This window comes from Porites lutea, chromosome 6 (assembly GCF_958299795.1).
Source record: "Porites lutea chromosome 6, jaPorLute2.1, whole genome shotgun sequence".
NCBI classification, from domain to species: Eukaryota; Metazoa; Cnidaria; class Anthozoa; order Scleractinia; family Poritidae; genus Porites; species Porites lutea.
This window is the reverse complement of record NC_133206.1, coordinates 4,921,829-4,939,125: the sequence shown is the minus strand read 5'-3', so window position 1 is coordinate 4,939,125 and position 17,297 is coordinate 4,921,829. Positions and strand designations below refer to the sequence as shown.

The 17,297-nt window shown below is 41.9% G+C and overlaps 1 protein-coding gene across 1 annotated transcript in view; it reads left to right on the top strand.

Moving 5' to 3' along the window:
• The window catches only part of LOC140940469 (dynein beta chain, ciliary-like), a 59,183-nt gene that overhangs the window by 40,553 nt on the left and 1,333 nt on the right, over positions 1 to 17,297 (top strand). The window contains exons 48-65 of the mRNA XM_073389443.1: positions 1 to 510; positions 1,121 to 1,447; positions 1,987 to 2,250; positions 6,932 to 7,167; positions 7,937 to 8,059; positions 8,791 to 8,995; positions 9,394 to 9,699; positions 10,178 to 10,348; positions 11,105 to 11,227; positions 11,755 to 11,948; positions 12,741 to 12,948; positions 13,128 to 13,196; positions 13,752 to 13,979; positions 14,365 to 14,556; positions 14,911 to 15,030; positions 15,568 to 15,810; positions 16,314 to 16,496; positions 16,800 to 17,087. Coding sequence (XP_073245544.1) covers positions 1 to 510; positions 1,121 to 1,447; positions 1,987 to 2,250; positions 6,932 to 7,167; positions 7,937 to 8,059; positions 8,791 to 8,995; positions 9,394 to 9,699; positions 10,178 to 10,348; positions 11,105 to 11,227; positions 11,755 to 11,948; positions 12,741 to 12,948; positions 13,128 to 13,196; positions 13,752 to 13,979; positions 14,365 to 14,556; positions 14,911 to 15,030; positions 15,568 to 15,810; positions 16,314 to 16,496; positions 16,800 to 17,087 — 3,990 coding nt within the window. The remainder of the gene's footprint in view (positions 511 to 1,120; positions 1,448 to 1,986; positions 2,251 to 6,931; positions 7,168 to 7,936; positions 8,060 to 8,790; positions 8,996 to 9,393; positions 9,700 to 10,177; positions 10,349 to 11,104; positions 11,228 to 11,754; positions 11,949 to 12,740; positions 12,949 to 13,127; positions 13,197 to 13,751; positions 13,980 to 14,364; positions 14,557 to 14,910; positions 15,031 to 15,567; positions 15,811 to 16,313; positions 16,497 to 16,799; positions 17,088 to 17,297) is intronic.

The following is a 17,297-nucleotide window of genomic DNA, read 5'->3' as shown; positions in this document are numbered from 1 at the left end:
ATTACATTATATCGTAATCTTCTGAAAAAGAAGTCGCTGGAGCTGAGCCAGAAAACTGAGCGTCTGGAAAACGGTCTGTTAAAGCTGCAGAGTACAGCTTCTCAGGTGGATGACTTGAAGGCAAAACTCGCCTCACAAGAAGTGGAACTCAAACAGAAGAACGAAGATGCAGACAAACTCATCGAAAAGGTGGGAGTGGAGACAGAAAAGGTCAGCAAAGAGAAGGCGATTGCAGACGAGGAAGAGAAAAAGGTGCAAGTTATTGCTAAAGATGTGTCTGAAAAGCAACGCTCTTGCGAAGAGGATTTGGCGAAGGCGGAACCTGCTCTGAAGGCCGCTCAGGAAGCTTTGAACACTCTCAACAAGAACAACTTAACAGAGCTGAAGTCGTTTGGTTCGCCGCCTTCCGCTGTTGTCAACGTCACGTCTGCTGTCATGGTGTTGCTTGCTCCGTCTAACAAGATCCCCAAGGACAGGAGCTGGAAACAGGCTAAAATCATGATGGCTAAGGTAGATGTGCCCCTTTTCCTCCCCTCGTCTTCCCCTTCAGATTGTTTTACCATTCATTTGAGAGATTCTCACAATAAGGATAATCCATTTCTTCTCCACAATCAAGTCAACGAGTGATCTGAATGCAACAATCAGCGACAAAATTAGTTGACACACTTTGCCCTAAAGCGCCTTTCGGACGTTTAGCCGACTTCAAAGGGGGAAAAAGAAGATTTCCTTTCCCCACCCCTCCATGCAATGTCGTGCCACTGTTCGAGCTACCGGTAGCAACCAACGAACACCCCAACTTTGAATGGAGGGGAGGGGAGGGGTGTGGATTATTTTGTTCTCTGAAGGTACCCCGTTTGAGAACAGTGTCTCAACAAGTTTGTCGCCGATTGAAGGTTGCTTGGGATTCCGCGTTGTTTTTTAAACTGTGTACTTCATGTGACTAGAGATAAGATTCATCTGTAATATTTGCTACCGTAGACCCAAAAAGCGATCAATATTTCGTGGTGGACATAGCAGTATATAGGGGAGTTTTGGGAACTGTTTTAAGTGGCAGTTCGTCTGTCAACACTAAGAACTTTTAACATTATGATTATTAACTCTATGCTTTTCTCTTTCAAAGGTTGATCAATTTTTAGATCAGCTGGTGAATTATGACAAAGAAAACATCGCTGACAGTAACCTTAAGGCAGTGCAGCCATATCTTGACGATCCGGAGTTTGAACCCGACTTCATTCGCGCCAAATCTGCCGCTGCAGCGGGCATCTGCGCATGGGCAATCAACATCATCAGGTTCTATCATGTTTTCTGTGATGTTGAGCCCAAGAGACAAGCTTTGGCTGCTGCGAATGCCGAGCTGGCAGCTGCAGAAGAAAAGTTGGCAAGGATCAAGGCTAAGATAGCTGAGCTGGATGATAATTTAGCTGAGCTTACGGCTTCGTTTGAGAAGGTAATGATTGAATTGTATGAACAAGTTTCACAATCATGCATTGGGCGCACAAATTTGCATTTAGGCATGGTGCAAAGAAAGTCCCTCGGTTTTACTGTTTGTCATTTTGGCAAGCTGTAGCTAGCATCCACTAGCCCAGGAGTCAATTTAACTAGCCCCTAAAAACGTTTTGATGAGCGTGATCGATTACAGTATTCTGTAATTTGAATTCCACGAAAAAACTTTGTTTGCACCTAGTTGCCCGCCGGGCAATTTAAGACCAGAATTCACTAGCCCCGGGCTATCGGACACGACTTTCTTTGCACGCTGTTTAGAAAAGACTGATACTATGTTTCCGTCTTAGAGAGGTTCCCTCCAAAGAAAATGAAATGTTGAACGGCTGGGACCAAATGAAGGGGTCCGTTTGAGAAAGGTGTCCGTCTTTGTAAATTTGTTCGTTTTCTAGACTTGTTTTCGGGGAGGGGAGGGGAGGGGAGGGGAGGGGAGGGAAAAGGGAAATTACCGATCCGTGCTGATCTTACATTGTGATTCATTTCAAGGCGACAGCTGAGAAACTGAAGTGTCAACAAGAAGCAGAACAGACAGCGATGACCATCGAGTTGGCTAATCGATTGGTTGGTGGACTGGCCTCGGAAAATGTTCGTTGGGCCGAGTCGGTGGCGAACTTTAAAGAACAGGAGAAGACCCTACCTGGTGATGTGTTACTAACTACAGCGTTCGTGTCTTACATGGGCTGCTTTACAAGAAAATACCGCGACAATCTCATGAACGAGAAATGGCTTCCATTCTTGAAAGGCCAGTCGGTACGTAAATCCCAAATAGTTGTCACCGAGAGACTTTTGTACTCACTGGGTTTCTTTATACGCGCTTGTAAATAGATCTTTCCACAGTTTGTAATATCCATTGATACTACTGGAAAGGGCGCCTTAAAATTGGAAAAGTTACAAAGTTTAAAGGTGATAAGTTAAACGCGGGCGAAGATATTGCTCCACAAAGTCGCGAAATTTTAGAGACTTTTGTATGGTGAGGGCATGAACTTGCCCCCCACCGTACCATACGAACGTGGTCTGTCAAATTTGGTGACTTTGTAGAGCCATATCTTTTATAGTTTCAAACAGATCACGTTCAAAATCTACCAGGGGTACCCAACGACTGTTTTCTGTGAAATATCTGTTCGGAGAAGTAAAAAATTGCCTAGAATTTTCTATAGCTTGAGGAAGGCTAAAAATTTCTAGATGACCGTTCCATTCATGTACATAATTTACGAAGCTTATCTAATAAATTCCCTACGATTTTCTGAAGGTTCATTTTTCCCATTTCACTCCCCAGGTTAGGTTATTTTTCGTAGAGAAAGGAAACCTAAAATTTTCGGAATCGAAAATGCAATACAGAAAGGAATCAGAAAAACTATCACTTTCGGAAAACTTTAAATTGCTGCTAAAATTTTCGGGAAAATAATACTGAAGCCCTCGTAACTTCGAAAAGACTCAAGTTACCCTAGGAAGACCGAACAGATATAAATTTCTTAGCGCCGCTTAGAATACATTTCTAGAGATCTGAAAGCACTCTGGATAGCCTAAAAAGTGTTTTCAAAGTAATTAGGGGGAAACCTTCGTTGGGTGCCCCTGATTTACTTTTTAACTAATTTGAAGGTGGTTTTTGGCCACGTTGACGGATTTTTCCTAACTGGTCCAAGCCAAAACTTGAAAAAACCGAGGAAGGGTCTGTTAAGACATGGTAGCCATATCCACAATGAAACGTCTAAGTGGTTTTACAGGCAGTTTCTGGAGGCTGATGCAGTTCTACGCGACTTTTTAGGGAGCTTGAGCAACAACGAAGGCTACGAAAACGTCACTTAAAAAATGTGTTCACGCTGCTTCAAACTTTATCGCGCTTATTTTATCCTTTCAAATGTTGGTGAATTTTTCTGGAGTTGAATTCTAAAGGGCTGTATCATAGTTCGGTGACAGAAGAAAAAGGGTCGTTGCCTTGTGCTCCTCCACAAAACGTGAAGTTAGGCAGTCTCACGTCGTAGTCTTGCAACGACGGCAAAGATATGTACAAAGAAATCGTGATGCGCGCGCAAAGTTGTTGTTTTGCCTATTAAACGTATTGCTTTTTAGTCAGGTCTCTTAGGGTCAGGATCGTTACAGAGTTGACAAAAGCACCAAACTTTGCACAGCGATAGCTTATTGCAGTACCATGAATATTAGAGGGGGTGCCCAATGCAAATATGCCACTGAAGCGTGCTAAACAGGATTTAATTACCGTAAATTTCACCTGTTGGGGTCCCTGTGGTGTTTTGATTGAAAATTGTTATTTAATACCTTAAATCACTCTGAATTCTATTCTCAGGTTGTAAACAACAATTTCACTCGAACATCTGGCATTCCCATCCATTTTTGCTTATTGATTGTGTAATTAAGTTGATTATTACTGTACCCTTAAAGCAAGTCCACAGTCCGCCCACATTTTCATAAGTCATTTCTAAGATGGCCTCGTCTTTGCTTCATAACTTGCAAGTACTCAGCTTCTAGGGTCTCTTCTCCTTTTCTAATGTATTTCAATTAGAGGAGGCCTTATTGTGTGGTTTAAGCCTTATTTATCAAGTATTACTTGTCGTTACATGTCACTTTAAGCTGAAGAAAGCAAACAAAATTTCAGAAAAAAGAAATTGTCAAAGAGTCTGTTGTATCACATATTATTAGGGATTTATGACAGCTATTCATGAAGAGCAAATAACGAAATGACAGAACCAAAAACAGTTCTTTCCTAGGGAGGTAATTAATTTTTCAGCTTAACATAGGCCTGGATGCCTTTCAGTCTCTCTTTATCCAGTTATCTGCTGGACGCAAGTGCATGTTTTGACAGAGAAGCAAGCACCGTGGCACAAGTCATATCATTTACAATTTCCGCAGTTTGTCTAAGCTTTACAAAGCAAAAACAAACAAAAAAGAATCTGGTCTCATAAACGAAAAAAAGAAACAAGTTCTCCCAAGCTTCAAAAAACAGCACAGGGGACACCAGGTAGGAATGGTAACCCACTTAGGTGGGGTAACCCGCCTGTCCATATAATCTCTCACTTTAATTTGATCACGTTTACATGATAGGTGGGGTCACCCTTCAAGGTGGGTAGCCCAGTGTGTCACACTGGGTAGCCCTCTCAGCTGAGGTCAAATTTTGCCATGTCAACGTTTCAAGGTGAGGAAACCCAGGCTAGTCGGGGTCGGATTCGAGATAGATCAAATTCGCGCAAAATTCACTTTGGCGCTGGGTGGCTTCACATAATTATTAAAGGTAACAATAGAAAGCTACAACACTGAAGGTTGCAGCAAGAGCAGCAAGTGAGCGTAGACATGGTTTGCCAGCATTTTTCTTGTTTACATGGTTAGCGACCATTCATATAATCTTGAGAAACTGCACCCCAGGATGGCGGGGTTGTAAGATTGCATGTAAAGGAGAGTTATTTTTTTACCCCACCTAAGCAGGTTACCTCACCTACCTGGGGTCTCCCACCTTTATGTTAACAGGCCCTAAGTCTCAGGAACCGTGAAACTGGTAATAAACGGTATATCTAACCCGGGACTAGCTGTGATACTACCGGCCATCTTCAAGAACGTCAGTATAGCAGCCAAAGAAGCCATTATATCGGTGTTAAACGAATATTAGATTGCGGTTGTTTCAAGCGTCTTGTTTTGTGACTATTTCTGTGTTCGTTTTTGTCACCATCTCTAAATATCAATCATGTTCAAAACACCCCTACTAACAAAATATTTCGTAAAGCTCTTTAGAATGATATTCAGCAATAAAAACAAGGTGTGACCAGGAGCCGATTTCTAGGCTCCAGGTGTGGCAACATAGGCATAAGTGAATGCAAAGTTTTGCAGTATGTAATCTGTCAAAAATCTGTTTGAGTGGTCAAAGTTGGGGCTGATGGGCTTCTTTATCATGACCACTCCATTCATATAAGGGACCAGGCCATAATTATTGTTGACCCTTGCTTTTTTGGTATTTTAGGTAATTTTCCACAGCATTATTTTGTGAAAAGCTGGTAACTGAATTGCTCTTGAGGAATTCATGATCGTAAGATTTCGTAACCACGGGGTATTCGCCTAATTGCATCAAACAAATTACATTCATTTTCATAAATGATGCATCATTGGTTGGCTAAAAGAGGCCTTGTTCCTGTAAATTTCAGCTCTTCTGAAGTTAGTTTGTTTGTAAATTGTAACACACGCGACGACCTTCCTTTTTTTTTGAAAGATCGTATAGACGTACCATTAACACTCTGGTCCAAGGGCTCTGAAGTGAATGAGCCGCTTACAGGTGTATAGGCATGCAGGGACCTCATACACTTCTTTTTAAATGCAAATGTGCAAAAAATAAAGAGTGTTAAACATTCCTGGAGAGGCATGTTTTACAACCTCGTCCCCAGGGCTTAATAAAAAGGTAGAAAAAGGTAAAGCGACTATATTTTGCGTCAATAACTCGTGACAGTAATAATAAGTGATAAACTTGAGGTCGACGGTGCGCTCCTTTTACCCCCCTCTCTCCATTAATTCTCCGTTTTAAAGGTATTTAAAGCTAGTCAAAGCTACACAGAAAAAAGAGAAGTTGAAATAAGGAGGTGTTGACACCGGGCTCGAACTCGGGACCTCTCGCCCCGAAGGCTGCGCACTAACCAACTGTGCCACCCTTGCTCCTCCTTTTCCCCCTGAGGACGAGGTTGACATGTTTTAATCATTATCTCAAGGACAGGGTTACCAACGAAGCAAATTATAATCTAATCTTAGCTGCACAATTACAAAGTGGGCGCGTTGTCAGTTACGGTTCATGAGGTCGTTCATGTGGCATGTCAAACTTTACGATTTTATCGTTTAGGATGTAATACATTTGAGTTTTATGTTATTGTATGACATCTTTGAAAGCTGGCTTTGTGATCTGTTTAAATTGATATGTAATGATATTATCACTGGCAAGTCTTAGCAGTGACACTGATAGCCGCACAGTCCGCACAATGAACATGGCCACACTTACCGTGTGGAGACTGGGCACTAGTCAGTATTATGTACATGTAAAACTATTTTGAATAGTGTAACAACAACTAAACATTACCAAATTAAAAACTTAAAAATTTGCAACAAATGTTTTTTAGCCAAATCAAACAAGAAGAGTACTCACCACAGGACACCCAATCTGCTATTATAGGTGAAAGTTAACCCCCACTTTTATCTGTAATTAGGACCATTTGTAACGGGCACCCCCTCCAGTATTAATCGGTAGGTGCTAAGGAAGCTCTGTGCCAAATTTGACACTTTTGTCACGTCTGTAACGATCCGGCCTATATTTTGCACTAAGAGACCTGACTATTTTTGCCGTTCTTGTTGCCGTCGCCGTTGCTTAAGCTCCCTAATCTTTCTGTCTCCGCTTTACTATCACCCTTACTTTAATGAAGTATGAAAAATGAAGTTTTTGTTGTCTTAGGTTCCCATTAAAATAACGGAAGGTCTTGATCCTCTAACCTTGTTGACTGACAATGCAACTATCGCCCAGTGGAACAACGAAAACCTGCCAAGCGATCGTATGAGTACAGAAAACGCCACGATACTGACTAACTGCGAACGATGGCCATTAATGATAGATCCGCAGCTACAAGGAGTGAAGTGGATTAAAACCAGAGAAGGTGAAGAGCTGAGGGTGGTCAGACTGGGACAAAAAGGGTGAGTAATCGCTTTGGCTATTCTTGCCAATTGTCTGACAAACATCATCTTGCAAGTTGTAGACGAAGATGCTTCTCTAACTAGTCTTAAGGTGGATTTCCACCTGCGTAAATAAAACTATAGAGGCAATGAATAGAAGGTCGCGCGTAAACTTAAAAGTTGAGCCTCGCTCATCTTTCACATTTACGCGCAATACTTCATACATTGCCTCGATTTTATTTAAACGGGTAAAATGTACGTGCGTACGCACGTAAAAATACGGACAGTGGAAATCCACCCTTAGAGCAGTTGGCTTGTGGAGCTGGTGGGATTTGGAGTGCTTGATTATTTAATTTCGCGCGTGTTTTTTACTTGAGGGTAGAGCTGTGAGAAGAAGGGAAGAAGTACAATTGCTGCTCGCCTTTCGCAGCTCGCCTTAAAGCAGTCACACATTCTGATAGTGCCAGCTATGCAGGAAATTGTTTTGTAACTACTTGGGTCAAAATTGTGGTTTTTTGTCGCAAAAATAAAGCACTTTTAAAGCTACCTTCATTTCTGTCTATTTGGTTTCACAACACTCGACACCTTCCTTGCCTTACGTGTCAGTGCTCCGTCGGTAGTAGACAGCGTAGGGTTTTCGGGGCTGGAGGCCGAGGGAGGAAAGGGGGGTGGGGGGAATTGGGGAGAGCAGATGTACTTAGGACCCAATTCATGAATTTAATTTCTGTATTTCTCAAAGTTAGTCGTAAGACTTGACTTTATCTTATGCCCGTTGTGTTTTCTTGCTCAGATATCTGGACACCATTGAGCGAGCAGTAGCAAATGGCGATTGTGTGCTGATTGAAAATATGGGCGAGAGCATGGATCCAGTGCTTGATGCTTTGGTTGGCCGAAACACCATCAAGAAAGGAAGGTATGTTTTGTTCCTCCGCAAGAAGCTTTTTCACTTACCGTAGGTTTTTTTTTTTTAAATCAGAAGTTAGGACACCCTGAAGAATTCATCAAACAAAGAAGACTAATGTAACAGGAGTGACACCGAACAGTTTCAATAACTGATAAACAGTTGATGCACAAAGTGTCCCAACGAAATAGAGAAACTTGACACATCCAGTTGGAGTTTGGAAAAGTTGGTTTTTGAGGAGAGAGAAAAACCGGAGTACCCGGAGAAAAACCTCGTGGAGCAAGGGAGGAAACCAACATCACAATCAACGACGCCGGGACTCGAACCCTGGTGAAATTGGTGGGAGGCGAGTGCTTTCCTCTCACCACCGCGCTACCCTTCTGTACACTTCAGCCATTAGTAAACAGCTAATTAAAAGTAACCACAGCGACAACGTAAAAAAATGGATTTATGAGCAAACCAACAGCTCTGGACGTGCATCACGCTTTTTAGTACATTTCTTTGATGTTTACTGCACGACAACGACAAATTTTCCATTCCTTTTTTGAACCTGGGATAAATTGCCTGCATTTGACAAATTGAGCGGGTCCAAATAGACGCGATAAAGTTTGAAAGGGCACAAATTTAAATTTTTTAGCGATGTTTTCACCGCCGTTGTAGTTGTCGTTACTTAAGCACCCTAATCTTTGAGAAGAAACAGATTATTGGACACTAAGAAAATGCTCTTTTTTTAATGGTTTCAGGTATATTAAGATGGGCGATAAAGAGGTGGAGTACCATCCAGAATTCCGTCTCATTCTTCACACAAAACTGGCCAATCCACATTACAAACCTGAGATGCAGGCCCAGACCACACTGATCAACTTCACGGTTACACGTGAAGGCTTAGAAGATCAGCTGTTAGCTGATGTTGTACGAAAGGAGAGACCAGATCTTGAAGAGACAAAGGTAATGGCTTCTTTTTAGACGGCGAACGTTAGATTAATAAATCGGTGTAGAGAATGCTTTACATTGAATTAAAAAAAAAAATTAAAATATACCTAATCGATGCGATTGCAGTTCTGTCTGGTGTTATGCAGTTTTTATGCTGTAAATTACACAACTGCCATGATAATTTAAGCTCTGATTTATCTTCCGCTGTTTTCTGTAACATGCAGTTAAGGACTGCGATGACACAAGAATGAATTTTTTTTTTCAAAACTGAATTTTTCCTAAAAAAGGCGCTGGAATTCAGGTCAATTTTGTTAGGAAATTGTCCCCCATGTATTAAAGGGAATTATGGATCCAAAGCTAGTGTCTATAATAATAATATGTTGAGATAATAATATATTGTGATTTCTTTCCAGGCCAACCTGACCCAACAAATGAACCAATTTACCATCAAGATCAAAGAGCTGGAGGATTCCTTGTTGGCTCGTCTCTCCGCTGCAGGTGGAAACTTTTTAGGTGATTACGCTCTTGTAGAGAACTTGGAGAACACGAAGCGAACCGCTGCAGAAATTGAAGTTAAAGTCGCTGAGGGTAAAACAACTGAGGTCAAGATCAACGAAGCCCGCGAGCAGTACAGACCAGCAGCTGCAAGAGCATCGCTTCTTTACTTCATATTGAACGATCTGAACAAGATCAATCCGATATATCAATTCTCACTGAAGGTAAATTATTGAATTCAATTTGGAAGGATAGCCCTGCATTCGAGTGTTCCATTTTACCCAGACTTAATTTATAATTTACATATTTAGTGCCGAGATTAGTAATACTTTTAACGGCGCTTAAAAAAATTGAACATATTGAATAGCAAAAAAACTACTTTAAGAATACCTTTATTTTTCAAACTAGGTAGACTGTACTAAAAACAGTGATCAAAAACATGAAAAAAGTAAACTCAAAAGCTTCCTGAAATTAAAATGTATTCAGACAGGCTACCGTTAACTGCCGCTTATGCGCCTCCCCACCCCTCCCCCCAGTTATAAGCCCGTCTATCTGTGAACTAAACTTAAAAATACTTATCATTATAAGCCCCCTCTTAAGGTACTGATATGAAATTAAGTCCTGAATTTCACTTGGTCTAAAGCCCTTCACGATCAGAACGTAACGTGTATGTTGATGCGACCTTTTTTATCTTCTTGATAGGCCTTCAATGTGGTGTTCCAAAAAGCCATTGACAGAGCTGAACCAGCAGAGGAAGTGAAATTCCGAGTCAACAACCTGATCGACTGCATTACGTTCTCAGTGTTTATTTACACCACGCGAGGATTGTTTGAGAAGGACAAACTTATCTTTACAGCACAAGTAGCATTCCAGGTAATGCAGGGATATTTATATACAGGGGTTAGTGAACTATTTAAATCAAAACGGAGTTAATTAATAAAATTAGCGTTTGTTAAATAAGAAACGCTCGTGTCTTGGGCTTTAACGAACGTAACCTTTCGTGAATATGAGAATTTTGGGGTGTATTTAATTGTCATTGTCAAGCTATACCCAACGGCAACAGGTGGTCAATGCGCAATGGTATGCAAGCACCTGGCTAAATAACTACATAAAAGGAATTAAGGATCGTTTAGGTCCATCAGTGCCGTCGCTCTTGCAGCGATGACCAGTTAAGCTCGTTAATCGAGGAAGACACACTCATCTTGTATATCTCTTTACTGGCAGCACGCCTTTCCACCCATTTCCTGATTGCAATTCCCTTTGCGCTATGAGGACTGAACTTCATGCGCCGCACCAATGCCTGATATGCTCGTTCTTTGACTTCCGGCGGGGCGGTGTGAATGTAGCGCTGTAAAGCTGCAGCTGACAGCAACCACGCGATTTGCTTTCGTTTGTACTTCCTCCGACGCATGGCTTGATGCACAACAAGTGTGCACGATATGTATATCCCAGGTTGCTTAAGAAAGCCTTCATTTTCACTAACGGTACCCCAGCTTTCCATCTTATCCTGATGCAAGGAAAGGCTGCAGTCCTTAATTTCTTGTGAAAACGAGTTTTCTATCTTTCCTTCTCTCTCTTTTTTTCTATCATGCCTATGATGTCTAATTTGTCTTGTTGTCCTTTGTACAGATTCTATTAATGAACAAGGAGATTGTACCTCATGAGCTGGAATTCCTTCTTCGTTTCCCCGCCGTTATGAACGTAACAAGTCCTGTCGACTTTCTCAATAACCTCTGCTGGGGAGGTATTAAGGTAAGGTGACAATAATTTTTTTTTTATAGACTAGTGCCCAATATTCTATCGTGATGTATCAATGTCAGGGGCCAGTTTCACTTGTCTGCACAAGAAAGATTTTATGAATGTATGAAATTATTCTATACGCGGAATTAGAGAACTCCACCCCTCTGCATTGCCCCAGACACCGTATTCCGAAATAGGAGAAAATTTACTTTGTCTTGTCCTTACGACAAGTGCCCCTCAATACTTCGTTCCAAGGTAAAAGTGCTCTTCAATTCTTCAGATGCAATCAAGCAAAGAGGATTAATTAACATAAATACAGAACATTTTAGAACAAGGCGTGCTACTTTTATATAAATGCATTTCGATAATAATCGAAGTTGTAAATGCAGTAGATGGCTGTTGTCCCAATCTCTCCTTAAAGTATAATAGACGAGCGTTACCAAGTCACTTCACTTTCTCTAGCCCAGTGAATTATTTTTTCTCTCAACGTGACAAAGTAAGGTAACTCCTTTTGACTTGTTTCGTGTTGTTCTTGGTAGGCTCTTAGTAACATGGAAGAATTTCGTAATTTGGATCGTGACATTGAAGGATCTGCCAAGAGATGGAAGAAATTTGTGGAAAGCGAGTGTCCTGAAAAAGAAAAGTTCCCTCAGGAATGGAAAAACAAGAGTTCGCTACAGAAGCTATGCATGATGAGGGCGCTGAGACCAGACAGAATGACCTATGCTGTCAGGTAAAAGACCTATAGTCACTGAGTTACGCTGGATTTGATATGTCGCAGGATCCAACTTCCTCCGAAATTGTCGGATGTAAGTCGCTTCGTTCCCAGTTGTCCTCGGCGAGTCGGTTGTGACGTCACCTGTCAAGCCTATCGAGAACACCTGTCAGAAACCGGGAAAACCAAAATGGCGGCGCTGCTTGACTTAACCTTCAACTTGACTTGACATTTCGTTTCTGCCATTTAAAACTATCCACAGATGTTTGTTCCAAAGGGATGTAATTATCTCGTACGTCCGAGATATTCCATGATCCCTACAGAAAAAAAAACAGATTTTTCGTCGAGCGATCATCTAAGCCGTTTACTCGCTTATCAGGGCCTTTTTTGCCAGGCCTCGCTATCGCGGTCGGTTACAAGCCTCCTCTGCTGACTCGCTTTGCGCGAATTGGCTTAGGGACGAGGCTGGACATGATGCAGTCTGCGAATACAGCCGTATGTCCTCGCTCCTCGCCACAAGGGACGGCACGTTTCGCAGGAACATCCCTAGCGGCGAGGAGAGACGGCTTTAGTGTATTCTCGGGCTAGACGAGATGATTTGGACATTTTCAGGTGGCACCTAAATGAGTCCAAACTTTAAAAACTTCCTATCAACGGATCCAACATCATCCAACAAGTCAGATGAAGTCTCGGCTATCTTTTTAGACAAGTCTTAAGATTGCTCCCACGGACTCTAGAAAGCAAAGAGCGGTATAAACATATTGTGGAATTTATTTGAATATTTATGTAGTTTGTTATTGTTCTCTGTAGTGGCTTCGTAGAGGAAAAGATGGGTGCGAAGTACACTGAGAACCGCCAGGTCGAGTTTGCCAAATCCTACGAGGAGAGCGGGCCTGGGACTCCAATCTTCTTCATCCTCTCCCCAGGCGTCGATCCACTCAAAGACGTGGAGGCCCTGGGCAAGAAACTCGGATTTACCTTTGACAACAAGAACTTCCATAACGTCTCTCTTGGACAGGTGAACAATGACTAAATTGTTTTTGTTGTAGAATTTTAAAATCTTCTCGAAACTTTCTCTAACGATAGGTTTCACTGATTCCTCTTTGAACCACAAGACGTTTTTGTCTCTTTTCTCCCCTTCAGTTCAGAAAAAAGGTAAAAAGCCTCTTGTTTTATACGTTTTATTTGTGTTTTCAGGGTCAGGAAATTGTCGCGGAGCAGAGTCTTGACTTAGCCGCCAAAGAAGGTCACTGGGTCATTTTACAGGTAAACAACCTATCATGGAAAATTGTAGCCGCTCTTGGCGTTTGGACTGGCCACTGTATCTCGCAGCAGTCAGAACACATTATATTCCTACTTAGCCCGTGTACAGCCGCCCCCTCTTCTAAAAAGAATTTCTCTCGATTTGATTTGAGGGGGCGGCTGTAGACTGTCTAAGTAGTACTCAATACCACTATAGTCAGGACGTCCGTTCAGTATTGACTGCAACGTACATTTTAAGTAACACATTGACGATTATTTCAGTGTATAGGGAAACATCTCTAAAGGACCGAGCCGAAGAGCCTTCTGAATTCTTGCTCTATGCTTTCCCGTATGGCGTTTTCGCAGTCCTTCACAGACATACATTTCATATATCCGAAACGATCTGCTCAATATTTCCCTCGAACCCCGTGATCTGAGACGAATTAGCCGCGCATTAAAATCAAAGTCTTATGGCTAGGCAAGGTTTTTGCTGGATCTCTTATTTGCTGATAGAAAAGGTGTTTCACTGAGTGCGTGGTTGGCGTATAAGCTGATTTAATTTGCCTACTGCCGTTTTAGAATATCCATCTTGTTAAAAAATGGCTGCCAACACTTGAGAAGAAGCTGGAAGCATATAGTGAAGGAAGTCATGAAAACTACCGAGTCTATATCTCAGCTGAACCAGCCGGCACACCTGAATCACATATCATACCTCAAGGAATCCTGGAGTCTTCTATCAAAATCACAAACGAGCCACCTACTGGCATGATGGCTAACTTACATCAGGCGTTGGATAACTTTAACCAGGTAAGCTGTGTTTCCTTTGGATTAGTTGCGTTTCCTTTTTGTCATTCATATAATTAATTGCGAACCTTACACAGCAAAGATTTGCCTCAGTGCGTAGGACCTTGCCCCGTTAGTACCCGAATTCTTTTTTTATTTTCGCTCGCACTTGACGCTTGTTGTCGATTTCATGTTTTCCCGCGCTTAGCAAACGTTCTGAATTCCGCGCATGCGTTTCTCATCTTTCTTCCGTGAAAAGAAGAAAGTCGTGAGATTTTTGTTCAACCCTTATTGTAATCTTCTATCGTCCTTTTCCTAGCGATGTGATGGTGGCTTACCGATAGGGTACATGTAAGCAGTAAATGGAAAATAAATAAATAGTTTCTGCCCTATTTCTTTCCGTTATTAGGACACACTTGAGATGTGCGCACGAGAGAATGAATTCAAGAGCATCTTGTTCGCGCTGTGTTATTTCCACGCCTGTGTAGCTGAGCGGCGCAAGTTTGGCCCTCAGGGTTGGAACAGATCTTACCCCTTCAACACTGGTGACTTGACCATAAGTGTCAATGTACTCTACAATTACCTTGAGGCCAATGCTAAGGTATATACATGATTCTTCCATTACCGTAAGCTCTCTCCATATTGTTTTCACATGACGGTGACCATATTGGTGTTCCAAAACAATGAAACGGCGGCCATGTTGGTGTTCCAAACCAATCCTGTGGGAGTTGAACTCTTTTGTTCTGAAAACGCTTTCTTTTGTTTCAAGAAATTTGCATAGATGCTGGCCACCTTAGTGTAAAGGCTTCATTCTGCTGTATTTCAAGTTCCCTGCGACATTAACAGCAGCTTTCACAGATAAAGTTTTCAGAATTCTCATTGGTTTCTCAAGCTTTAGTTTACTTGCGAATGAGAGAAGTTTGATTAAATTTGTATATTATGTACTTTATCCCAGGTTCCATGGACCGATCTCCGTTACTTGTTTGGTGAGATCATGTATGGAGGTCACATCACAGATGACTGGGATAGAAGGCTATGCAGGACTTATCTGGAGGAGTACATGAAACCAGATATGGTGAGATCAATCTTCGACATAAATCGCTGTTTCAATGACATTTGTGCAGCAGGTGCCGCGCTGATAGAGCGACACGAGCCTCTTTCAATTATCTGTTCTTAAACTAGACTATTTCTTCGATAGAATAGAATAGAATAATCTTTATGCTTTTAGCGGCATGAAATTGGTTGACATTACAATCTTGTAGAGGAGCATACTAAGAGAAGATTAATTAAATTTAGTGGAAATAATATGCAAGCTAGGAAGCTAAATGAACCAGTTAGTTTTCTTGTTAGCCCCCTGAACAATTTAGGTTCTAGGTAGCAGGTACATGTAAATGATCAAAGGAAATACAAAGAAAAAAAGCAAAGAAGGAAGAACTTATTTAGATGTAACATGATGTAGTAGATAACGTATAGTTCGATCCCAAATTAAAGGAAAAGCTTCATTTAATTCTTCCCACGCTTGAGATTTTTATAAGCGATAGCTAAGAACCTTCAATGTGAATGGAAGGGACTGGAGAAACCAGCACTAAGACTACTGAAATATTTCTTGCAGCTTGAAGGTGAAATGAACCTGGCTCCAGGATTTCCCATCCCTCCAAACTCAGACTACAAAACCTACCACAACTACATCGATGAAGTGCTGCCGGCTGAGAGTCCCTACCTGTATGGTCTGCACCCTAACGCTGAAATCGGTTTCCTAACAGCTACCTCCGATAACCTGTTCCGCACCGTGTTGGAGATGCAACCCAGAGATGCGGGTGCTGGTAGCGGTGGAGGACAGACTCGCGAGGAAAAGGTGGGTTATCAGCATTCAGATTCCCATCCCTTTTTCCCTTGCTTTACTTAGTGTTAATCCTCTTTTAAGCACCTCAACCGGGGGAGGAAGGGTTAAAAAGTTCTTTAAGCATGCCTAAGGGATAGGGGGCTCAATGAAGAAGGGGGTATATTTAGACAAAACACAGTGCTCACTGCAGTAAAAGAGGAAAAACCATACTGAAGTCGTAGTACTCTAATATAATTCCTGTTTTTGGATAAGAAGAATGGCTACTTCCGTTGAAGTTTTGTACACCAATTGCTCTGTTAGCCATTTGTGATCAATAAGTAGTCTTATGTTTATTACTTTCACTGTGAAGGGAAAGGTTGCAGGGGATAAGGGGCGCGGCATTTTTCCTCTCCTTCCTCCTCTCTACGGTAGAACTGTAGTTTGCAGAGTAACGAAAATCGTCTTGTGTATCTACTGTTCATAGCTTTGGAGAGTTAAAACATGCTTTTAAATGGACTTATTTATTCCACAAACAGGTCAAACAGGTTTTGGATGAAATCCTAGAGAAACTGCCGGATGAGTTTAACGTGCCCGAGATGATGGCTCGTGTGGAAGACCGGACGCCGTACACTGTGGTGGCTTTCCAGGAGTGCGAACGAATGAATATCCTAACAAGCGAAATCAAACGGTCCCTGAAAGAGTTGGACTTGGGTCTCAAAGTAAGTCCCGAATTCTAATGTAAAAGAAATTACATCGTAATGCTGTCTTTAGTTGCAAGGTTTCCTGCAGTGTAACATCTCAGACCAACAATTTCACAACTTGCCTTTTAACTTGAGAATAAACCAAGGGAGATAATGTTTTGACTCGTTTGAGGCGTTGAAAGGAGGAGGGAAGGGGGAAGGAAAGAACGAGAAATTGGGACAAACACACAGGCTAGTTCTTGACAACATCCAAAATCTTGAAAATTGTTTTTTAAAGACGCAAATATGGACAGAAGGATAATTACATTGCGTTGCTTGTAGGGTGAACTGACCATCACCGCTGACATGGAGGAGCTGGGCAATGCTCTCTTCCTCGACGATGTCCCAGAATCCTGGACGCGCCGTGCTTACCCATCTATGTCAGGCCTGGCCGCATGGTTTGTTGACTTACTGCTGCGAATTAAAGAGTTGGAGAGCTGGACGTCCGACTTCTGTCTTCCTAATGTCGTGTGGCTGTCTGGCTTCTTTAACCCCCAGTCCTTCCTTACAGCTATTGAGCAGTCTATGGCGCGAAAGAACGAATGGCCTTTGGACAAAATGGCTTTACAGGTTAATTATTGTTATTGTTATTTTATTTATTTTAGTAGACGAACTGAGAATGTAGCCATTTTCTGTTACTGACTGGTACATTATAACCTATCGCGCGATCTAGGGAGTTTTAGCAGCGACGTCTTTGAGCGACGCACGTCAATCGGAAGTCAGCGTTTTTCTCTTTAAATATGCGTAGTGTGTATTGGTAAGTCTCTTTTCTTTTATGAG